The sequence below is a fragment of the Hyaena hyaena genome, unplaced genomic scaffold (genome assembly GCF_003009895.1).
Source record: "Hyaena hyaena isolate Hyena2069 unplaced genomic scaffold, ASM300989v1 scaffold_1281, whole genome shotgun sequence".
Taxonomy (NCBI): domain Eukaryota; kingdom Metazoa; phylum Chordata; class Mammalia; order Carnivora; family Hyaenidae; genus Hyaena; species Hyaena hyaena.
Window position 1 is genome coordinate 402,225 of NW_024081918.1, and position 19,949 is coordinate 422,173.

The 19,949-nt window shown below is 48.8% G+C and overlaps 1 protein-coding gene across 1 annotated transcript in view; it reads left to right on the forward strand.

Moving 5' to 3' along the window:
• The window catches only part of SH3RF3 (SH3 domain containing ring finger 3), a gene marked incomplete at its 3' end in the record, with an annotated part of 310,591 nt that overhangs the window by 279,525 nt on the left and 11,117 nt on the right, over nt 1-19,949 (forward strand). The window contains exons 5-7 of the mRNA XM_039223149.1: nt 2,886-2,968; nt 13,491-13,661; nt 15,722-15,969. Of these exons, the coding sequence (XP_039079080.1) occupies nt 2,886-2,968; nt 13,491-13,661; nt 15,722-15,969 (502 nt within the window). The remainder of the gene's footprint in view (nt 1-2,885; nt 2,969-13,490; nt 13,662-15,721; nt 15,970-19,949) is intronic.

Here is a 19,949-nt window from a genome sequence, read left to right on the forward strand (position 1 = left end):
GCTCTCACCACATTTCTCCTACCACCTTCCAGAGCACCCCTGCCCTCAAGGCAAAGACCAGAATGTGTACAGTGGCCCAAGGGGCCATGAATGGACTGGTTCAACAGCACTTGGGTGCTTCCCCCTTGTCACCCCAGCCTTTCCTTTCTGTCCAGTGTTTCAAGCATGCCAAGCTTGCTTCTCTCAGCTTTTGCTGGGCAGGCCTCTGTGCTCCTCCTTCGCCTGCCCAACCCTCACCAAACAGGGCTGCCTACTGCTTACAGAAGCCCCATCTGGCCACAGCCCGCAGGTGATGTACCTGCAGTATGCATTTTCCAGGACCCCCACATCTATCATGACATGTGCAATGCTTATCTCCCACTGAGTGAGCCCCATACTGGGGTCAGAGGGTGTGTTTGTGCCCTGAGCCAGTCCTGACAAGTGAGGTGATCAGCAGAGGTCAGTAAGCACCTGGAACATCACCCACCCAGGCAGAACAGCCCTACAACTTGACTGCCCATCACACTGTCCTGCCTGCATGATGGGCAAGGGGGACATTCCCCACTAACTCACCAATTGTGACCTTGCTCAGCTGAGGAACTGCCCGCTGGACACGTGCACCGACATCTGCCAACCACCTCCAGTTTAATGCCACTGCTGCCCCATACCTGCCACAGTGAGTGAGTAAAGGGCTCTGACCTTTCTCCCATGACCATACAAGGAGAGCTGTGGGTTCTCCATACTCCGGGTTACCTGGAGCCAGGTGGCCACCCCCATGGAGGGCACTCTCTGGCTCCTGACTGAAGCTCTGTGGAGGATGGTCTGGCCAGCTGCAGTGAACTCCACCAGCAACTATCCCAAAGAGAAACAATCTTCAGTCTTGATAGTCTCTGTCTCCCTTCCGAGGGAAGGCATGTATGATGAACAGGCAGAAGTCTCCTTTCGTTCAGCCCCACTCCCACACAGCACTCTAAAAATGTGGCATCTGTGAGTCAACCACAGGGACCCAATCTGTGGAGGGGCTGCCTTTGAAACTCCAAGTTCCCTCTCACAGGAGTAGGAAGTCCTTTGAGACCTGGAGTTACCTGGGAGACGCAGGGGAAGATGTGCTCCCGCCTGCATGTTCTCATTCTGCCAGGCGCCCCGTTGTCTAAAAAGAAGTAGCCTTTCTGCCTTGTTAGAGGTTGTGGATGTGCTGTGGTCTCTGGCACCTTTCCTGGTCCCTGGTACAGGAGGGAAGCCGACTGCCTAGAGAGGTAGCAGCAGGCTTCCAGTAGCACGTGGAGCTGAGCAAGGTCAGAACTACTCAGTGAGTTGAAGAGATATGCCCCCCTCACCCCTCCATGCAAGCAAGCAAGGGATGTGGTGGTCACTTGACTGTTAGGGTTGTTCTGCCTGCCTGGAACGTGTGCCAGGTGCATCTTTCATTACATCTTTGTAATTTCCACTTCTAGTGACCTTCACCCATCTGAGGACCACACATGGTGACATGTCCATTGTTGCCAGCCAGAGCCATGGCAGCCCCCATGGAGCCTGCTCCCCCGACCCCGCCTCTGCCAAGGCACTAGCAGCTCCTGAGGGGTCTGCTCAAGCCTGCCTGTCTCCCTGTTCATCTGCATCCAGTTGTCTTCAGGATCCCTGTCCTGTCCCTTGGTGGGGAGCCTAGAAGGGACCCTCCAAGGAAGGGAGGAGAACCCTGGCTCCCTTGAAGGGCATGGATGTCACCTTCCTCCAGATCCCCCTAGACATCCCCATCTGTGTCAGTCTCCTGGGCCTGCTGTAACTGTACCACAGACTGGGTGGCTCAAAGCCACATGAAGTTATTCTCTGTCAGTTCTGAGGTCATAAGTCCAAAGTTAAGGTGTTGGCAGGCTACATTACTCTGGCCTCAGCCTCCATTTTCACAAGGGAACTTCTGGGTGCCTCTCTTCTCCTCTTCTGTCTCTTATAAGGACACCGGTCACTGGAATTAGGGCCCACTGTAATAAAGAATCACTTCATTTCAGGATTCCTACCTTATACTGTATCTGCAAAGACCTTTACTCTAAACAAGGTCACTTTCACAGATACCAGGGGCTATGGCTTGAGCATTTCTTTTGGGGGCACATTGTTTAACTCCCTGTGGCATCTGATACCTCTGACCAGGAAGAAGAGTGCTGCTCTGTGGAGGGCTGGGGATAGTGTTGCCCTTATGACTGGGTCTGTGGGGTTCTCTGTGCTGCAGAAATCACCTCAGCAAGATCATTGTGTGGCCCAGATCCCTCTCTTGGCCCTAACTACTTCCCTCAGGAGGGTTAGCATGCACCACAGGCTAAACAGGAAGCATCTCAAAGTGGACCACCCCTGCAGCCATATCCCCATATAATAAACCCTTGGAGCCTTGAGCTCCTGGAGTCTGATGTGGGAGATGCTTGCTCTCCTGATGCCTGTCCCCTGTCACTGCCAAAGGACCAGTTTTCCTTAAGGGTTAATCTTCAGCTCCTGGGAATGCAGCTTTTAAGTAAGTTTGTGCTTTGTCACATGAAAGGTTTTGTCTGGGTTTTCTTTGACAAGCACAAGAACAAGTAATTCAAGTTCTAAGAATAAAAACAGGCCTCCCTCCACTGCTTTCTTCCATGTTAAACACAGTGCGATGCTGCCCAACAGATGCAACCCTGAAGAGTGACTTTCTGAGCTTCTCCCAGAGGGCACTTGGAAGGGTGTCAGTGGCTGCCAAACTCCCTTCAGTGGGCTGGAAAAAAAAGTTATTAACAAACCACCCAGGCAAGTGGATCCTGAGAATTTTGAAGGCTGGAGGGTCAGGTCAGTGACAGGTGCCTCTGGACTCCAGCCTGACCTTGCCTTTCTCTTCCCTGGGGCAGGAGCCTCCTGTCAACTCACTCCTGTCTCCTCTTGTGTGTTTCCAGGACTCCTCCTCCTCTTCGGCCGGAACCACCCCAGTGGCTGAACAGCAAGGCACAGCTGCCAAAGTCCAGCTGCCCCTCAACGTGTGAGCTGTCATTTATGTTTTTGGGGTCCTGTGCCTTCAGCACCTCCCTCCCACCTCTGCTAGCAAATAAACCTGTGGTTTCCATCGGATTTTCTAATGTGTTATCAGCTGGTCAGTCTAGTTATGCACATCCAGTAATACTGCAGAAAAGAGAGTGTGAAAAACAAAGTCTAGCTGGTCCTTTCAATGTCAGTGTCCCCAGAACATTTATAAGCAGGGAGATATTCAAAATATTTGATGGCACAGGCCAATCAGGAAAGGACCAGCCATAGCACGGAGAAGACTCTGGAGGCCTATGGAGAAGGTGTGTGTTGGGGGGCTGGTGGGCTCTGGAGGGCAGAGGAGCCAGAGCAACAAGTGGTCTTGTGAGCATGGGACAGTAGCTAGTTACCAAGTGCTCAGAAAGTAGCTCAATATTTGAACAGCCACAACTGCCCTACAGTCACGGTAGCTTATGTCATAGCAGCTGCATATCATCCCCAAATATAACCAGATGAATCATTGCCAGGAAGCAAGTTGCTTATCTTGTTTAGAAGATTTGCTCTTGTTAAATTACAGCTCTTAAGAGATACGTGCAGTTTAAAAATTCCCCATTTAAATGGTGTTCTGAAAAATTAGACTGCCTTCTACTCTTTTATTTGGCAATGAGCTCACTTACTTGAATGAATGTTTTGAGGTGGAGAATATAAATTTGGCAAACAATATGGTGAAATAGAATGTTCCACAGATCTGATGCATATCAAAGGGACACTTAAAACCTGCATTGTTGCAGAACAAAAGGTATTCCAGGCCAAAAAAAAAATCCTTTCGAAAAAGCAAGTTACTGAGCTTCAAAAGGTCTCCTAGAGGCATAAATATCCTGGGACATGTTCAGCTACCTCTTTACACCCAATCAAAATGTTTGTCTTTACTTGATGGCAGATTGGAAACCCTGAACATCTCCCTTTATCTGGCCACTGCTGTGATTGCATTGTTACCACAACCAACTAAACAAAAGGACACTGAGATGTACTTATTTTGTACCTAGTGTCCTAAGGGGAATATAGATTAATGAGCTACATTTAGGTGTCTGGCTGAAATTCAAGTTTTCACCAGCACTGGACAGAAGACGTGCTCTTCTGACCTGCTGTCCTAGATAAGCTCCAGTGGCTTCCACTTCAACCTGGGGACAAAGAGGCATAGGACAGGATGGGTAGTGATGGGTTGCTTTTCCTGAAGAACTGGATGCAGGGCTCTGTCCCTGAGGAAGTTGACTGGCATCCACAGGAGACTGTTATGCCCTAATGTGGTTGCCCAAATGAAAGGCACAGTGAGCTCTTCAAGGACAAGTCCCAGGGGTCCCCACAGATGATTGCCTGGCACACAGGCTCTCTAACTTCGTACATGTTCTGATGACCAAAACCTTCCCCATCCTGGGTATAGAGGCTTCTGGTATTGGCCCAAAGCCCCCAGCTCTTACACATCAGGTCGGCCACCAAGAAAGCTGCTCTGTCTTTGAGACCCAAAAGGTTATTAATTCCATCCAGTAACATTATTCCCTAAGAATTGTGAATACAGACTGGAGGCTTAAACCATGCACAGATCTTCCATTTTGTGGAGGGCTTTTTAATGTGGTACAGAGCATAGAGTGACCTTTCTCTCCTGTCCCTGCTCTGCCCTGAGACGTGAGTAAGCCACTGTGGTCCCTAGCCCTCTGCCCTCTCTCTATCAGATTCTGAGAGCCTCATTCAGGGTCCCAAGTGCAGCTCGCCATCTGGGAAGGAAACTTCCACAGACAGATGGGTACGATTCATCCCTGGGGGAAAACCAAGAGCCTGCTGAAGTGTGTGACAACATGCATGCCACCTGTGAGGTCTGGGAGTCTCATTGTGGGGGCCAGAGAAAGACTGGGGGGTTGGAGCGGAGGGACTGGGGTTGCCTGCAGACCGGGGGAAAGGAAGCCCAAAGAGACAGCAGGCAGCTTTGCTGCCACTTTGTACCTGATATGTGTGTGGAGTTTGAAGCTGTCCCCACCAGATCTGTTTGTGATAGGGGCAACCTCACAGATGTAATTCTCCTTGATACTCCACCTGCATTTGGCTTGAGGGTTCAGAAGTTGCTGAGCCTACCTTCTAATGACTATGCAGCCACCATGTTCCATAATGTTGGGAAAGGAACTGGTGACCAGACCAGGGCCCACCATAGATCTGTAACACAGAGGGTGATTCTGGGCTTCCGTCTGTGACAGGCTTGATCAGTATGAGTTTAGTACACCAGGACCCAGTAACCTAAGTCCTTGCTGAGGTGGGGGCAAAAGCCTGGAGGAGGAGGTGAACCCACCAGCCAGCCTTCTATAGCAGCACCCCACCTCTCAGACAGGGATTCCTGGCAGTCATAGCACCTGCCCTCAGGGAATGGAAAAGGTGCCCCCACCTGCAGCCCTGCCTGAGGGTTAGCAGCACTTCAGAATGGTGTGCAATGCATGTGGGGAAAACAGAAGAATGAACCATCTTGAGGGAATTCTCTAGAGGAGAGTAGAAAGCCTGGCAGTCAGGGTCGAGGACTTGCAAAGATGCTGGCAGGACCACCTGCAGTGGACAGAAAGACATGTCCCTGTGAGTGAGTGTTAAGCCCAGGGGAATGCAGGTGGCTGCAGGTCCCCCAGCAGCAGCAGCCTTGTCTGCATTCAATTTCCTGGAAGCAGACTCTCAGGCTGAGACCCATTGGTGGCTGCTTTCATGAGCCACATCTGTGAGGAAGTTGGGGCTGAGCTGTGCTGGAAGGGAAGCCTGGTGATCCTCAGGGTAATTCTGGAGCCCCTATGTGAACATTAGCTTTCCCCAGCTGAATTGAGCCTGTGTGGGCTTCAGGTGACCCCTGGAAGGGACACAGTCTTGGGTGCGCTTACATATAGCCAGAAAATTACCACTGAGGGCCACTGTGGTGAGCCATCAGCAGCCCATGGCCCACTCTGGGGGATGGTGCTATGGCCCTTGAGTGTGGACCTTGGCTGGACATCACCAGACCCAGTACAGAGGTGGGTCTTCAACTTCAGAATGCAGCAGAAGTAGCTGGAGGGCTTGTTGAACCAGATTGCTGGGTCTTACCCTAGTAGCTCTGGAGTGAGGCCCCAGAATGTACATCTCTACAAGTCCCCAAGTGATGCTTTTGCCGCTGGCTCAGGACTGCCCTTTGTGGGTCACTGCCCAAAGGCCCCTGCAGAGAAGTTTTCTGTGAGCTCAGGGTGAGAAGGACGCCAGCCCCCACACAGGACTGGCAGCCAAGCCACTCCCAGCTCCTTCCTTCCCTAGGGTCCCAACATTGGGCTGCAGCTGGTACAGCCTCATATAATGGAGTGCCAATTGCCTGCATTTCCTGGGAAATCAGGACCACTGGAAGGCCTGGATCAGGGGCTGGCCACTGCATGGCCTCATGAAAGTTCCCCAAATGCTCCCTGTTCTCTCCCTCTGAGCATCTGCACCCAAGGAGTCAGCTCTGTCCACAGCCCTGTATTGACTCACCTCCCCAGCTCAGCCACCTCCTTCAGGAAGACTGACTTGGTTTTCTGAGCATGGGTAGTGCTCCTCCCAGACCCTATAGCATCCTGTGCAGACCCTGACATGCACCTGTATTGTCTCCCCCTTCCCCAGAGTGGGTGCTCCTGGGACAGCCACCTCTACCACCTGACTGCACCTGGCTGTCATTCAGAACACATCCATTGAATGGAACCATCAACGGTGGGCACATGTCTTGCTAACATCAGCTAGTGTGACCCTGGCATCTAGGAGAACAGAAGCAAATACTTCACACAGAATCTTTTACTTACTTATTCTAGAAGAAACATGAGCAAACCATCATATAGAAGAGAAAGGGTGTGAAATTAATGAAGGCACAAAAATGCTTCAGTTCACTCCTTGATTAGAGTTGAAGAGAACTGTGTAGATAATTAACACAAGTGAACATCGTGCTGTAGAAATGAGCAAGTAATATGGGTGAGTGATTGGTGTCCTCGGAAATATCCAATAGGCTGCTGGTAAAAGCCTGATGCCAGGCACAGTGGCCACAGATGGCAGATGCTTCTGTGTGGACACCATTCGTCCAAAGGCACCCAGAGAGGGGGGCATAGAGCCTGATCCTCCATCCCGGCTCACACTTGCAGGACTGCTTCAGGCTGTTAGGGGGGCACCTTATAGCCTAAAAGCCCCATATGGTCTACAGGACGGTGGGGAAGAAGGAACCAAATTCTCCTACTATTGCCTTATTTTTAGTACCAGCTTAAAAGAATTTTTTTTAACATTTTATTCATTTTTGAGAGGGGGACAGGGGCAGAGAGAGAGAGGGAGACACAGAATCTACAGCAGGCTCCAGGCTCTGTGTCAGCACAGAACCCAACACAGGCCTTGAACCCAGAGACTGTGAGATCATGACCTGAGCCAAAGTTGGCTACTTAACCAACTGAGCTACCCAGGCACAACCTTTTGTTAATTTTTTTTAAATATTAGTACCAGCTTTTGTGTGTGAATCCACAGAGTGAATTTGGGGCCTGGAGGAGCAGTCCCTGTCTGAACTATACATGTTTTTGAGATGACCCTGAGCCACCTGTGGGAACTTATTTTGAGCTGAAGAGACCTTTTGAAGGAGTAAGGAGAATGGGGCCCTGGGAACCATGGGGAAGAGGACCCTGCAGGCACTACCTATTTCGTGCCAGGCCTGCGAGGCCCCTGTAGGCCCTGTGAGGATCAGCTCGCAGCTCTGAGCACAGAGGGTGCTATCCAGCTCGCTCAGAGACTGTCAGTAGAAGGGACAGAGGTGGACAAGGAATGACAAGATAGCACTGCTGTGGCTGTCTGGTGCATAAAGCAGGGACCAGGAGGCCTGCAGGCATCAGGCTGACAGTGGGTTGGACTGTCTTCCATTCAAGTGTGGTCCATCCATGCTTTTTCTTGGGTCATTCTTAAAGAAAGCAGACACTGAATGACATATTCCCCCACCCTAGGCCAGCACCCCACCCCAGCACAAGCCACATGCCAGATCTGCAGACACCATGTGCAGAAAAATGACCTACAGAGCCATCTGCTTTTGGTTTTCTCTCTGAGGCGCCCAAAGGAAAAATAAGTGGGAGGGGCAGAGATTTTTCAAAGTGAAGTCAGATTTATTTACGTTCCAGTTCCCCCAGCAACGCACACCTAGAGGCCAGACTTGAAGGATTGAGACCAGAGGAGAGATTACTCATCAATAACACAAATTTGAAATAAAGATGAGGAGAGCAAGTACATCAGTACCCCAGTGCAAACCGGTGCAACACCTCCCAATGCAGGGGGCCACAAAGGCTTCCTGGCCCGGGAACTCAGCCTCATCTCCAGGCCGACCTCAGCAGGACCTGCCAGCCTCCTCCACAGCCTCTCACAGTGCTCTGCCCTGTCCTGGTGGCCACAATGCTCCGACTGCTTCTAACTTGTTGCAGAAACACAGATTCTCAACCTTTCTGAGCATTCATTTCCTCAACTGTGAAATGAGGGGTAATTCCAGCCTCAGAATTTATGTGGGGCTTAGGCAAAGCCCTGGGAGAGGTTGGCACCTGGCAGATGCCACTTCTCTGTGCTTCTGCCCCGTCCTTCCTTAGCCAGTGGTCCACATGCCTGTGGTGGGCATGGAGCTCTGTGCAACTATCCTTAGGGCCCCCAGATATCAGCTGCTTATAAATAAGGTAAAATTAGAATTTGTGCAGGACAATTTAGAGTTTAGAGCTGTGTTTTGAGGAGGGTATGTCATTCCCTTGGAGGTGATGGCATCCCTGGAAATGACACCCTTTGTGCTGCCCATTGTTAGCACCCAAGGGGTATCTGTGTCATGGAGCATTTTTTTTAGTAGAATACATGAAACCATGAAAGGACTTCCCACTGTTAAGAATCCAAACCTCCCCTGTGAAGGGGCATGATGTAGCATAAAATCCAATTCTGTCTATGTTTGCAAACTAACCTCAGTGACACTGTCTTTCAGCGGGTCCTGTGCCAGAGGACGAGATTCCGGGCAGTGCAGAAGGTGCTGGTGTCCCCGCTCAGTGGACCTTCACACTTGCTCCAGTCAGACAGATTAAGCAATGGTGTTTAGCCATGTTCACTTCTAGGTTGCACCTTTTCCTGCTTTTATTATTTCACCAGGACACATGTCTGTGCTTCTCTAAAATAAAAATGGCATTTTGAAAGAAGACTTTTCTAACTTAAAAGTCTTAATCAGGATGGCTTGAAACTCATAATCTAATTTTTTTTCATTTTTATTTTGTTGGGGAAGGATGGAAACTCCCCTTTTGTGCTAAGTCAATGTGAAGTCTTTGTTCCACTAAATGGCATGGGGATCCTCAAATGTTGAGGGATACTTCAACATAATAATTAGGGAAAGATAATCTGCTCCTTCCCTAAAGACAATTAACCTTCAATTATTTGATGTCTAGTCCCACAGAATCACAAAAATGACTGTCAAGCATTTCATATGGTTCATGGGGTGTTTATCACACTTGGTAACATTGCTTTACTTTTTAAATGGGAGTGTGGAGGTTGGTTGCTAATGGACGTCACTCACTGAGCCAGGTGTGGGCAGGTTCAGGTCCTGGTCCTTGGGCTGCTGTGCCAACATGAAAGTTGCACACTCACCTGGTGTCTGTCCTCCCTCTGCCAGGGCCAGCTTGCAATCGGGCAGGTGTCCCTCCATCCATAGCTTCAAACTCCACTGAGCAGATGGACAGTGCAGGTGGCACATGGAAGTCACCCTGGCCCCAGGGGCTGCAAAGATAGGTGGAGGAGAAAAGAGAGTCCCCTCACCCCATCAAAGCTACCTTTGTCTAGGCCACACACAGGGCCCTGTTTAGATGGCTCCTTGACCACCCCCCCCCCCCCAAGGGCTGAACTATCTGGTTTGGAAACTCTGTTAATAGAAGCTTTTTGACTCCACTTTTTACTTCCCTCTTTGACTCCCCTCTCACCCCTTCACATTCCTTGTGCCTCAGTTGTTTCCTTTCCTCCCTCAGCTCACTGCCTTCTCTGCTTGCTTCCCTCTGTCCAGGTTCTTCAGGGCACCTCAGCTCTCTCTGGGTTGGATTCAGCTATCTCTGCCATCTTGTCCTATTGTTCACCCTCTGCTTCTCCTTTTTATACCTCTCCTTACTGTTTAGATATCCTCAGACTTCAGCCCCATCCTTTCTGCCCTTTCTTACCTCCCCATGGTGCCCATTCCCTCCTGCACAGTACCCTCAACCCCATACTGAATGGACCTCCTGAATGAGGAAAACTGGTACCTGTTTCCTCTGTGCTTGTTTTTATGTCCAAGGCCAGCTGGCCGACTTTAGGGCTATATCAGACAGTTTCTAGTACATGCCCACACACATGCAGATACACCCATAGACACACACACTTTCCTTTAGCAGTCTTCATCTTAGTCTCAAAACCAAAGCCTCTATTTTATTTTTCTTTTAACAAGTATTTATTAGGAGAATACTATGTGCCAGACACATTCTGGTTCTGGGCATAGAGCAGTGAACAAAACAGATAAAAATCTCTACCCTTGTGGAGCATACAGTGTAGTGGGGAGTGGAGGACAGCAGAGTGAGAGATGAGACCCCAGATAGAGGCGAAAGTCAGTGAAAATTTAGCATATTTGGGGGACACCTTGGTGTAGAGCTTCCCTGAGTCAAGGTTTTCTGGGAACCCCAGCTAGAGATGCCCACATGTGGTCTCCTTACTCTGGGCTGGACTAGGCTCCCTCCACACTGGCCCTTGCCCTACTCAGGAAGTCGATGTGCCACAGGGTAGCAGGTGGCTGCCTCTCACCAGGATCCTAACTAAGGACAGGATCATCTGTCACTTCTTGTCATAGGAAAATTCAATTGCACAGGATTCCTCCCCACAAGTGGGGAGATGAGAGTGGAAGAGGAAGGCATTTAAACTCTCCAACATGATGTCCTCCTTGAGGAGTTCAGCCAACCTTGAACCTCTGTGTATGAAAACAGTCTTTGGAAAAAGGGGTCTTCTGTCAGACAGTGCCCAAGTGGACATAAAACCATGGAGTGCAACCCCAAGACACTAGGTGATGGCCCACTGGCCCAGTCCTTGGACAGCCAGTCATCCAGGGTGAGGAGGAGGACATGCCCAAGGCACACAGGACTTGGTCTCCTCCTAGGCCTGAAGATTGAGGAGGCAAATGGTGGGGCACAGGCCAGTTGTGGGCCTCATGTGATGGCACCACTACTCCACATGGGCCTCCAGGCTCTGCAAAGTCCCCAGGAGTGGGTGCAATATAGATGTGAGTGCCCCACCCTGTTGGCCAAGCTGGCAATGTGAGTCCAGTGCCTGTCGCCCCTGCTGGGCAAAGGGAACAAAGGCAGCATGCAGTTCCTCCCTCCCTGGCCATCATGATTGTTTGCTGAGGTCTGTATTGTGGGCACACACAACCCAAGAAGCCAGCACCCCCAGCTTGACACTGTGCTCCTGGACACTATGTATTCACTGGCCATGGAATCAAAAAGACTGTTCTCACATCACAGAGAAATGGAATGAGGCAAACAAAGAGGATTTATGCTTCAGTTACCTTTCCTTAAGAGCAAGCCCAAAAAGGCGTGCATCCCTGTCATTGTTCACAAGCTTCCTGCAGCCTCAGCCTGCTCTTCCCCTTTCCCCTAGTTTTCAGCCTGCTCTTGCCCAAGCTCGAGCTGCAACTCCCGACATGAGGCCACCTCTGAGTGGTTAATTGGCATCCTGGCGTCCCTGGCGCAAATGCAGTTGTCACATGACTTTCCTGTTTGTGGTCATTCCTCTGTCATCAAAGAGCTCTTATGAGTCATTAGATGTGAAAAAAGACAGATGACATCCTGGGTTCTCTTTGTCACCTGGGCATTGCGTCAAAAACCTGAATCTTTTTGCCCATGACAGGCAAGAGTGTCCCCTCCAGTGATGGCTTCCTTTATTCTCTCTGAAGCCCAGAGTCCTTGCTAGTTGTCAATGCTTATCTTTTCAAACAGAAATAAAGATGTAAGCCATCCTTTTATCCCTAAGGGAAGGGGGGGCTGCCAACCTGTAAAGAGAAGAAATAAACCAGCCAAGGCCTCAATTGAATGAAACAGAGGAACTTGCAGTGTATAGGGTCAGGGATTAGAAAGGGATGGGAGGTTTTATGTTGTTTTACCTTATTTTACCTTACTTTACCTTACTTTATGTTAGGACCAAGACCTCTTTACAGGTTCCCATTCTGTTCTAGCATGCTCCTCCTTGGGCCTCTGAGACTCTGAGACTTGGGCCTCCTTTCTTCCTGCCTTAACACTAGTGAGTGAGTCATGTCTATTTCTGTATTTGCATACTGAGAAAGCCCTTCCCAGGGTCAGAAGGGCCCTCTGGGGGTCTGTGAGCTGCCTCAGATCCCCAGAGACCTGTGACTCTCCTCCAGCCCCTAGAGCCTATAGTCCTGGGAAGGATCAGCACGCCCGTGTAGCTGCCCATCCTGGTAGGAGATCCAAGAGATGGCATTTCTTTATAATTCATCTTTCGTCTCTTAAAGAGCCAAAGCCTCATCAGCTTTCCTCCTGACTCTTGTGAACAATATAGTTGCCTGATATGGTTCTCTCTATCAATTTAAAACCAATTTACCCAAAAACCCACAGTAGGAAAGCATTTTACAAGTATCCAGTCCTTGCAAGTGCCCTGTGGGGTTGGAGATTGAGGTATCAAATACCTAGTGATATGGGTCATTAGGGTCATGGGCTGTTACAGACACTACTTTTAAACCCTAGGCCAGGATTTATACCACTGAGTTTGCTCTTCATTTGTCTTCAGATAGGCTCAAAAGAAAAGTAGAATTTAAATAATTAGCCATGGCACAGATATTGCAAGGACGAACGCAACCAAGAATACCCTAAGTAGACTGCCTTTTCTTTAAAGGGGCCTTTGAGGTATCTTCCAACTCAGACTGATTAAATGGACCAGGCAGGTATCTTCCAGCTCAGACTGATTGAATGGACCCAGTTAGATGGAATGAGGAAACCCAGCCCAATGCTTGCTGCTTCATTCTTGGTTTTCTCTTGCTCAGAACATCAGGCTTTAGAAATGCTGTGCAGAATAGAAGAAGAAAGAGGGGTTCCAAGACCTATGATCTGGCTCTGGCACATCCTCTGGTATATCCTCAGCCTTGGATGAGTCACAGAGGATCACTGAGCTGTCGGACTGGGAGGTGGTGTCACATTCCTGCCTGCTTGGGTCAGCCACTGCAGGGCTGTGGGTTGACCTGGGTTCTAGGCACAAGAGGCAGAGGTCTGTATCCGCCCTGCATGTATCTCTTAGGACCTGGTTCACTAGGTGCGATAGCAGTGCTGGGTACTCCCCGTTCCCTGCACCATGGTTTATCATGAAGAGTAGGTCAGGCACAGTGTGCACAAACCCCCACAGGCATCAGGCTGGGTTTCTCCAAAGATGAGCCCACATGTTACCCAGGTGATGCAAGATAGCCTATACCCACCCCTCCCAGCCATTATTTATCCTTGGCCCTGCTCTTCTGCCCATAGGTACCTGGCACTCTATGCTTACAAACCCCAGAAGAACGACGAGCTGGAGCTGCGAAAGGGTGAGATGTACCGCGTCCTAGAGAAATGTCAGGATGGCTGGTTCAAAGGGACATCCCTGAGGACTGGGCTATCTGGGGTGTTCCCAGGAAACTACGTGACACCCGTCTCCAGGTGAGGCAGGTGTTGCTGCCTGGGAGAGTGGGGAACACACTACCCACATTTCCCTGCAGCTGGTTACTACCAGAATATCATGCTGTGGTCTGGGAAAGACAAAAACACACAGTCCAGAGTCAGCAAGGGTGCCCCTGCTCATGGGGTTTTGCCCTGTGAGCTCAGAGCTGCCCTTGAGCAAGGGTTCTACATGGCCAGCTTCTCACCTTCTGAATTAGGTTTTGCTTGTCATTCCCTCAGCAGACATTGGCTGTGAGGGGAGAAGATGGCAGCAAAATGAGCTGGACTAAGGACAACAGCACTAAGTGAAATTGGAAGGTCCCCAAGAGAGTGAGATCTCATGTGTGTGTGTGCACATGTACCTGTGCTGTGCATCCAGTGTCTGTACAGCTGGTGTGTGTGTGTGTGTGTGTGTGTGATACACATAAACCTGGTATACGTAAAACACACACCTATGTGTATACACAAAGGAAAAATATATTCTCAAAAGCCTAACAGTTGTTATTGAGTGATGGCATTAGGAGTAATTCCTAATTCTTATGCTTTCCTGTCGTTTACAAATGTCCTGTTATATCAGTTTTATAAAACAGATAATGGAATTAAAAATTTTGCTCAAGAGGTTATCTAGAGTTGTCTGAGAGTTTTCCATTAAGATAAGGGGTCCATTGTTGATTTTATTTGCCAGTCTCCCTTATAGAAACCCTTTCTGGGAACAACCCTGGGTTTCTGCTCTCTCTGGGACAAGACTGCCATGAAAACAATCAAATAATGCCTAGACCTTGCACTGATCACCAGACTGATTCACACTTTCCAGGGCACCCAGAGGAGCAGTGCTGGCCATGACATGGGCTTGCTTGTCACATTATCCGACGCCCTTTTTGGAAAGGCCCATAATTTATGAGCTCACTTTATTCAATTTTTACAAGTTTTTTTTTTCCAAGGGCAAAAGTGAGTACAACAGGTAGCTGATATGAATTTTTTTAAAAAAATTTAAATTTATGGCTTTGACTGGCCCGCTGACAGAGTTCCTTGCTAGAAGCTAATTTCATGGCAGCTATAGGGGCTGAGAAAGGAAGGTGCTGCCTGTGGTCCCTGAACAGCTGAGTCCTCTTCCACGAGACCTTTCTTCCCACACTGCTTCTGCAGAAGCCCTGACGTAGTAGTGCACAGCCCAGTGGAACTGAGCCACAGGAGGTAGGGCACCCAGATCTGGTGACAGGCCTAGAAGTGCCTATTCTCACCCTCATGATGAGAATCTGAGAGGACAGAAGGGGAGATTACCCAGATCATGGACAAATGGAAGATACTTGATCCCTGAAACTGAACCCACAGCAGCTTCTGAGCCCCCGGATTCTGCCATATCTTTCGTGCTCACTGCCAGTGCACGAGTTTGGTGCAAGTACTTGGAGGTCAGAGGGCTAAAGCCCATTTTCAGAGTTGCTATGTTTCTCTTGTATTTCTTAAACATTGCAAACTCATTTCATCTGGAAACTCTGAGGTGAAAGGGCATCTATTTCTGGTATGATACTGCAAGTTCCCTGATACCTCTCAGAAGGATGTGGTTTGTCTGTGCCCTTTTCCAGAAGCCAACAGAAACAAGAAGTCAGCCATGTCCAGAGGGAGATGGGTCCTTGCCATTGCCTCCCACCACATGCCAGATGTGTCCCAGCCTTGTCTGTGGGCAGCTCAGCCACTCTTTCTAGATGTGTTTGGGGACGGACCCAGCTGTTTACTAGAATGAATCAAGGCAGTAGTTCTGATACAAAATATCTTATTGATTTGGATCATCGCTGGTTCTTAGGGCTTTTTTGCTGTTTCTTAACTATTTATATTGAAAGTGAACCCCCATGAAGATTTTACAAAGGGTGCTCCACTACCAAGCTTGAGCTCTGGGCATTGCTCACCTGCCGGATTATCTCGACATTGTTGTAGTTTTGTGCCCTGAGCTGTGTGGCTTCACCTCTCACAACCAGGAGGTATGAGTGGGCCTTTATTGATGGCCTGTATTGTGTGGTTTCATCTGTGGCCTCACCTGACTGGATTCTGCTTTATTTCCTCAGGGCTCCGGTAGGAGGAGCTGGGCCACCCCGGAATAATGTCGTTGGAGGGTCTCCACTGGCCAAAGGGATGGCCACAACCATCCACCCAGGTGGTGGAAGCCTGAGCAGCCCAGCCACTGCCACTAGGCCAGCCCCTCCCCTTACAACATCCCAGGCCCAGCACCAAGCAGCCGCCCCCCCAGTGGGCAGTTGTCTGCGGCACACAGCCCAGCCGGACACCAGCCAAGCCCGGGGCACTATCCCCACAGGTATGTGCCAGGCTCCTGAGACCTCACTCTGTGGGAAAATTTGACAAGGGGTTCTCGTGAGAAACATTACGGCCTAGGTTTCAAGCAGTCCAAGATGGGACAAGTCATATATGCTTATCATAATCCTAAAGTTCTGCTAATCTCCAGGAAATGTATTGACTTATATTACCCTGTCCTGACAAAAAAATGGATTAAAGAATTCACAAATATTTATACATTTTATTGTAGCAAGAAGAATGCATGAACTAATAAAATTAACACTGGCACCTTTGGACACCCGCTCTGAAGTGGCTGGGCCAGCTGCACGGGCCTTCCATGTGCCAGGCACCTGATCAGGGGCTTCCCAGCTAGGCAGCTTCTTCCCATACAGAGCCAGAGTGATCCTTTTTCAAAATGCTTTGAAACTAGAAGCAGTGATGGTCACTGACCCTTCACCTTGATGCCAGCTTTATCAATAGCCAGGCTGACATCGTTTAAGGAAGATCCAGTTGCTCCCAGCATAGTGTGAGATGAAGAGAAATTATGAGGTGGCTCTTTTAGACAGAAAGAAGGTAAACACATCTGGCTTGGAAGTTTAGACTGAGCCATTAGGAACCACTGAAGCTTGGTTCATGATATCCCTGGGAGTCCACCCTAGTCACCTTCCCAAGCCACAGAGCCAGAGACCATGTCACTGTATAGTGAATGAACCCAGGATGAGAGAGTGTAACTCTGACTTCCATTTAAATGACAGAGAATTCCTGCTCCACCCCAGCCTTACTCTCTCAAAAGCCATCTATCTTCCTCTCAAAGTGAGGCTTAAAGGATGAAAAATGTAAATTCTTTGGAGTAATAAAATACACAATTTTTTTTAGAATCTAGCCAGCCAAGAGATGGCCCATTAAAAGTGCTCCAGGAAGCATCTTCTCAAGTGTGAAAAGTTGAGATAATACTTAACGCAGCAGGGGCCCTATTTTCTTCCAAGTCATGGCTGGTGGGACAAAAGGGTGGGAGGTGACTTACTTTTACTCCACCCACCCACCCATTTACTCTTTGGGAAAGCTGGCCTGCACATTCTTGTGCTGGTGCCAGTCCAGGCTTGCATGCAGTAACAAGAGCTGTTGAGACCATGCAGGAATCCTTGAATGAGATATGCACTACTCTTAGTGTTTTAGAGGATAATCCACTTGATTCAACATGCCCACTGACAGAGCAGGACCCTGTCCCTGCTCTCAGCTCTCACACACTGTCAGAGAAGCAGTGCTGCTAGGAAGGATTTGTGTGCTGACAGAGAAGTATCCAACATGAGCACTTGGTGATGACAAGGTGGGGGGCTGGGAAAGGATCTTCAGAGGAGGCAGCAAAGTAACACTTGGGTCAGGAAACAAAGAAGGGCACCATTTGAAGCAAGAGGAAAGGAATAGTCAAGTGAATAGAAGTAACAGAGAGCACATTTTGTGCGACCAGCTGCAAGCAGTTCAGTGAAGACAGTAAACACAGGTCTGACTAAAAGCCCAAGATTGAGATCTATGTTTGAATGCCAGGCTGCCATTATGGTTGCTTGCCTCAGTTTCTTCCTCTGTGAAATGGTACCTACCTCCAGCGACATCGAGGACTGTCTAGCATCCTGTATCTAGTATGTATTCAGTACCTGTAGCTATTTTTATTCTGTTAGAGAATAAGAATATTACTAGAGTATTCAATATATGAGGGCCCAAAAAGTAAATATAAATTATTACCAAAGGATCCAGGGGATTGAATTTTCTCATGAAGGCAGTGGGGACCCACCGAGGGCTTTTACACAAGAGGGACGGCACTTGACCAGGCATGGTATCACCAGGCATGGTAGGGAGGAAGAGCTGGTATGGAGCACCCTGAGGCTGGAAGCCACTAGAAAGGTATTACCATCCCCAGGTGAGAGGTCACAGGGAGCTGAAGAATTGAGACAGATGTCAAGATATTTAGGAGGCAGAATGGTTATGAGTTGGAAATGGGCTGATGCTCAGGCAGAATAAGGAACCAAGTCCAGCTACCAAGTTTCTGGACTAGTGACTGGGAGAATGACAATGGCATGCCTTGGCCTAGAAGAAACCAGAAGGGACTGGTTTATGATGGAAGACAATGAAATGTAGTTTTGCAAAGTGCGGTGGATGCTGGCATACTGTGACCCACAGGCTGATTTGGGTCAGCATCATTACATGGGGCTCTCATCTCCTGTATGGATCCCACCTCACCATGGTAGAAGGCTGGCCCTGCTGGTCCAGCTCACCTTGTAGATAAGGGGCAGACATGTGACCTAGATGCTGGGAATAGACATGTTTGCATGTGACTTCCATTCAGAAGCCACAAACATGAGAAGCTGTGTGGACCCCTTTTGAGAGAGAAAGTAGTGGTGAAAACAGCCAGCTTTTAGGGGCGGCAGGGTGGATATCTGGTATCTAGTGCCTGGTAATCACTGGGTACCGAGTGGACTTCTGGTGTCCAGTGCCGGTCATCAGTGGGTGCAGAGTAGACCTATGGTGTCTGGTGCCCAGTCATCAGTGAGTACAAGGTGGATATCTGGTGTCCAGTGTCCAACCTCATTCTGTATAGTGTTTATTTCCAGCAGCAATGAGATCTGCACCAAGGAAACCTCTTGGGTGGGGTTGGCACTGCCTTGGCTCTTGAGCCTGACTCTGCCATACCAGAGACTCTGTAAGTGCCTACGAGTCTTTCATATATGTCTGTTTTGCTTAAATTAGCCAAGAATAAGTTCTGTTTTTGCAACTCTGCCCTATGGGGAAGAACTAGTTGTCTTTATACAAAAAGAGCTCTGTAGCAATATTATCTGGTATCAGCCCTCTTGCCCCCAACAATTACCTCCCAAACAACTATGCTTGTAGCAGGACTCAAGTTCATCTGATGGCGTTTATTGGTAGCCTATAGCTGGAGATACAGTCACTGTGGTAGCCAAGTGGTTGAATGAGCCCACAGCAGAGCTTCTTGACTAGTGTGCCATGACAGGTCAGAAGTATACCAAGATTCTGACCTCCTTGACCTTTGGAACACCCAGACAGGATCTGGGGCAACTAAAGTCCCAGACCAGATCGCTTCTGGCTATAAACATCTCATCCACTCACCCCAGTGTGCCATACACATGTTTCTATATGCACCACAATGTAGAGAGATCAGGCAGCCCTGTTCCTCAGTCCAGGGTTATTTGTACAGAATGCCAGTATGATAGTCTTTCTCTTTTTTTAAGTTTAGTTATTAATTTGAGAGAGAGAGTTGGGTTGGGGAATGGGAAGAGAACAGGGGAGAGAGAATCCCAAGCAGGCTCCATGCTGTCATTCACGACTGTGAGATCATGACCTGAGCCAAAATCAAGAGTCACACACCTAACCAACTGAGTCACCTAGGCACCCCAGTATGATGGCCTTTCTAAGCCATGCCTTGCTAGCAACTTTTCCAGTTCAAAGAAGAAAATGAGACCTGCCAGTCATTTCTCCCTCTATGGAATAACAAGCAGAATTGAAAGAAATTGGCATGACTAAGGGCAGTACAACATTGCATCTCAGTCATTGATCACCATAGTAACCACCATGGTGAGACAAGCATTCTCTTCCATCAGACTAATTTTACATACAGGAAGAGTGAGGCACAGGATGTTTAGAATGGTTTTCTCAGTGCATTCCAACCTCATACTTATCCCCAAACTATTGCTGTTACAGTCAGGTTAAAGAATGGCTCCTACCACATCATATCAGTAAATTAAATGCCACTGAGTTCCCATAGCATTTTCCACTTCATTCTGCATTTAGAGAGAAAAAACACACTGTTGACAGTACAAGTAATGGATTGTTCACTGCAGTAATTGCCCATTTCAGCAGACCCCAACCCGGGCAGTTGAGAGGCGTTTCATCAATGTTCTCATCTTGAGCCAAAGTCAGGCAGTTTGACAAAGGCTTAATTGCATTGGCCATAGCATCCAATATGATTTGTTCTGCTTGATTAATGTAACT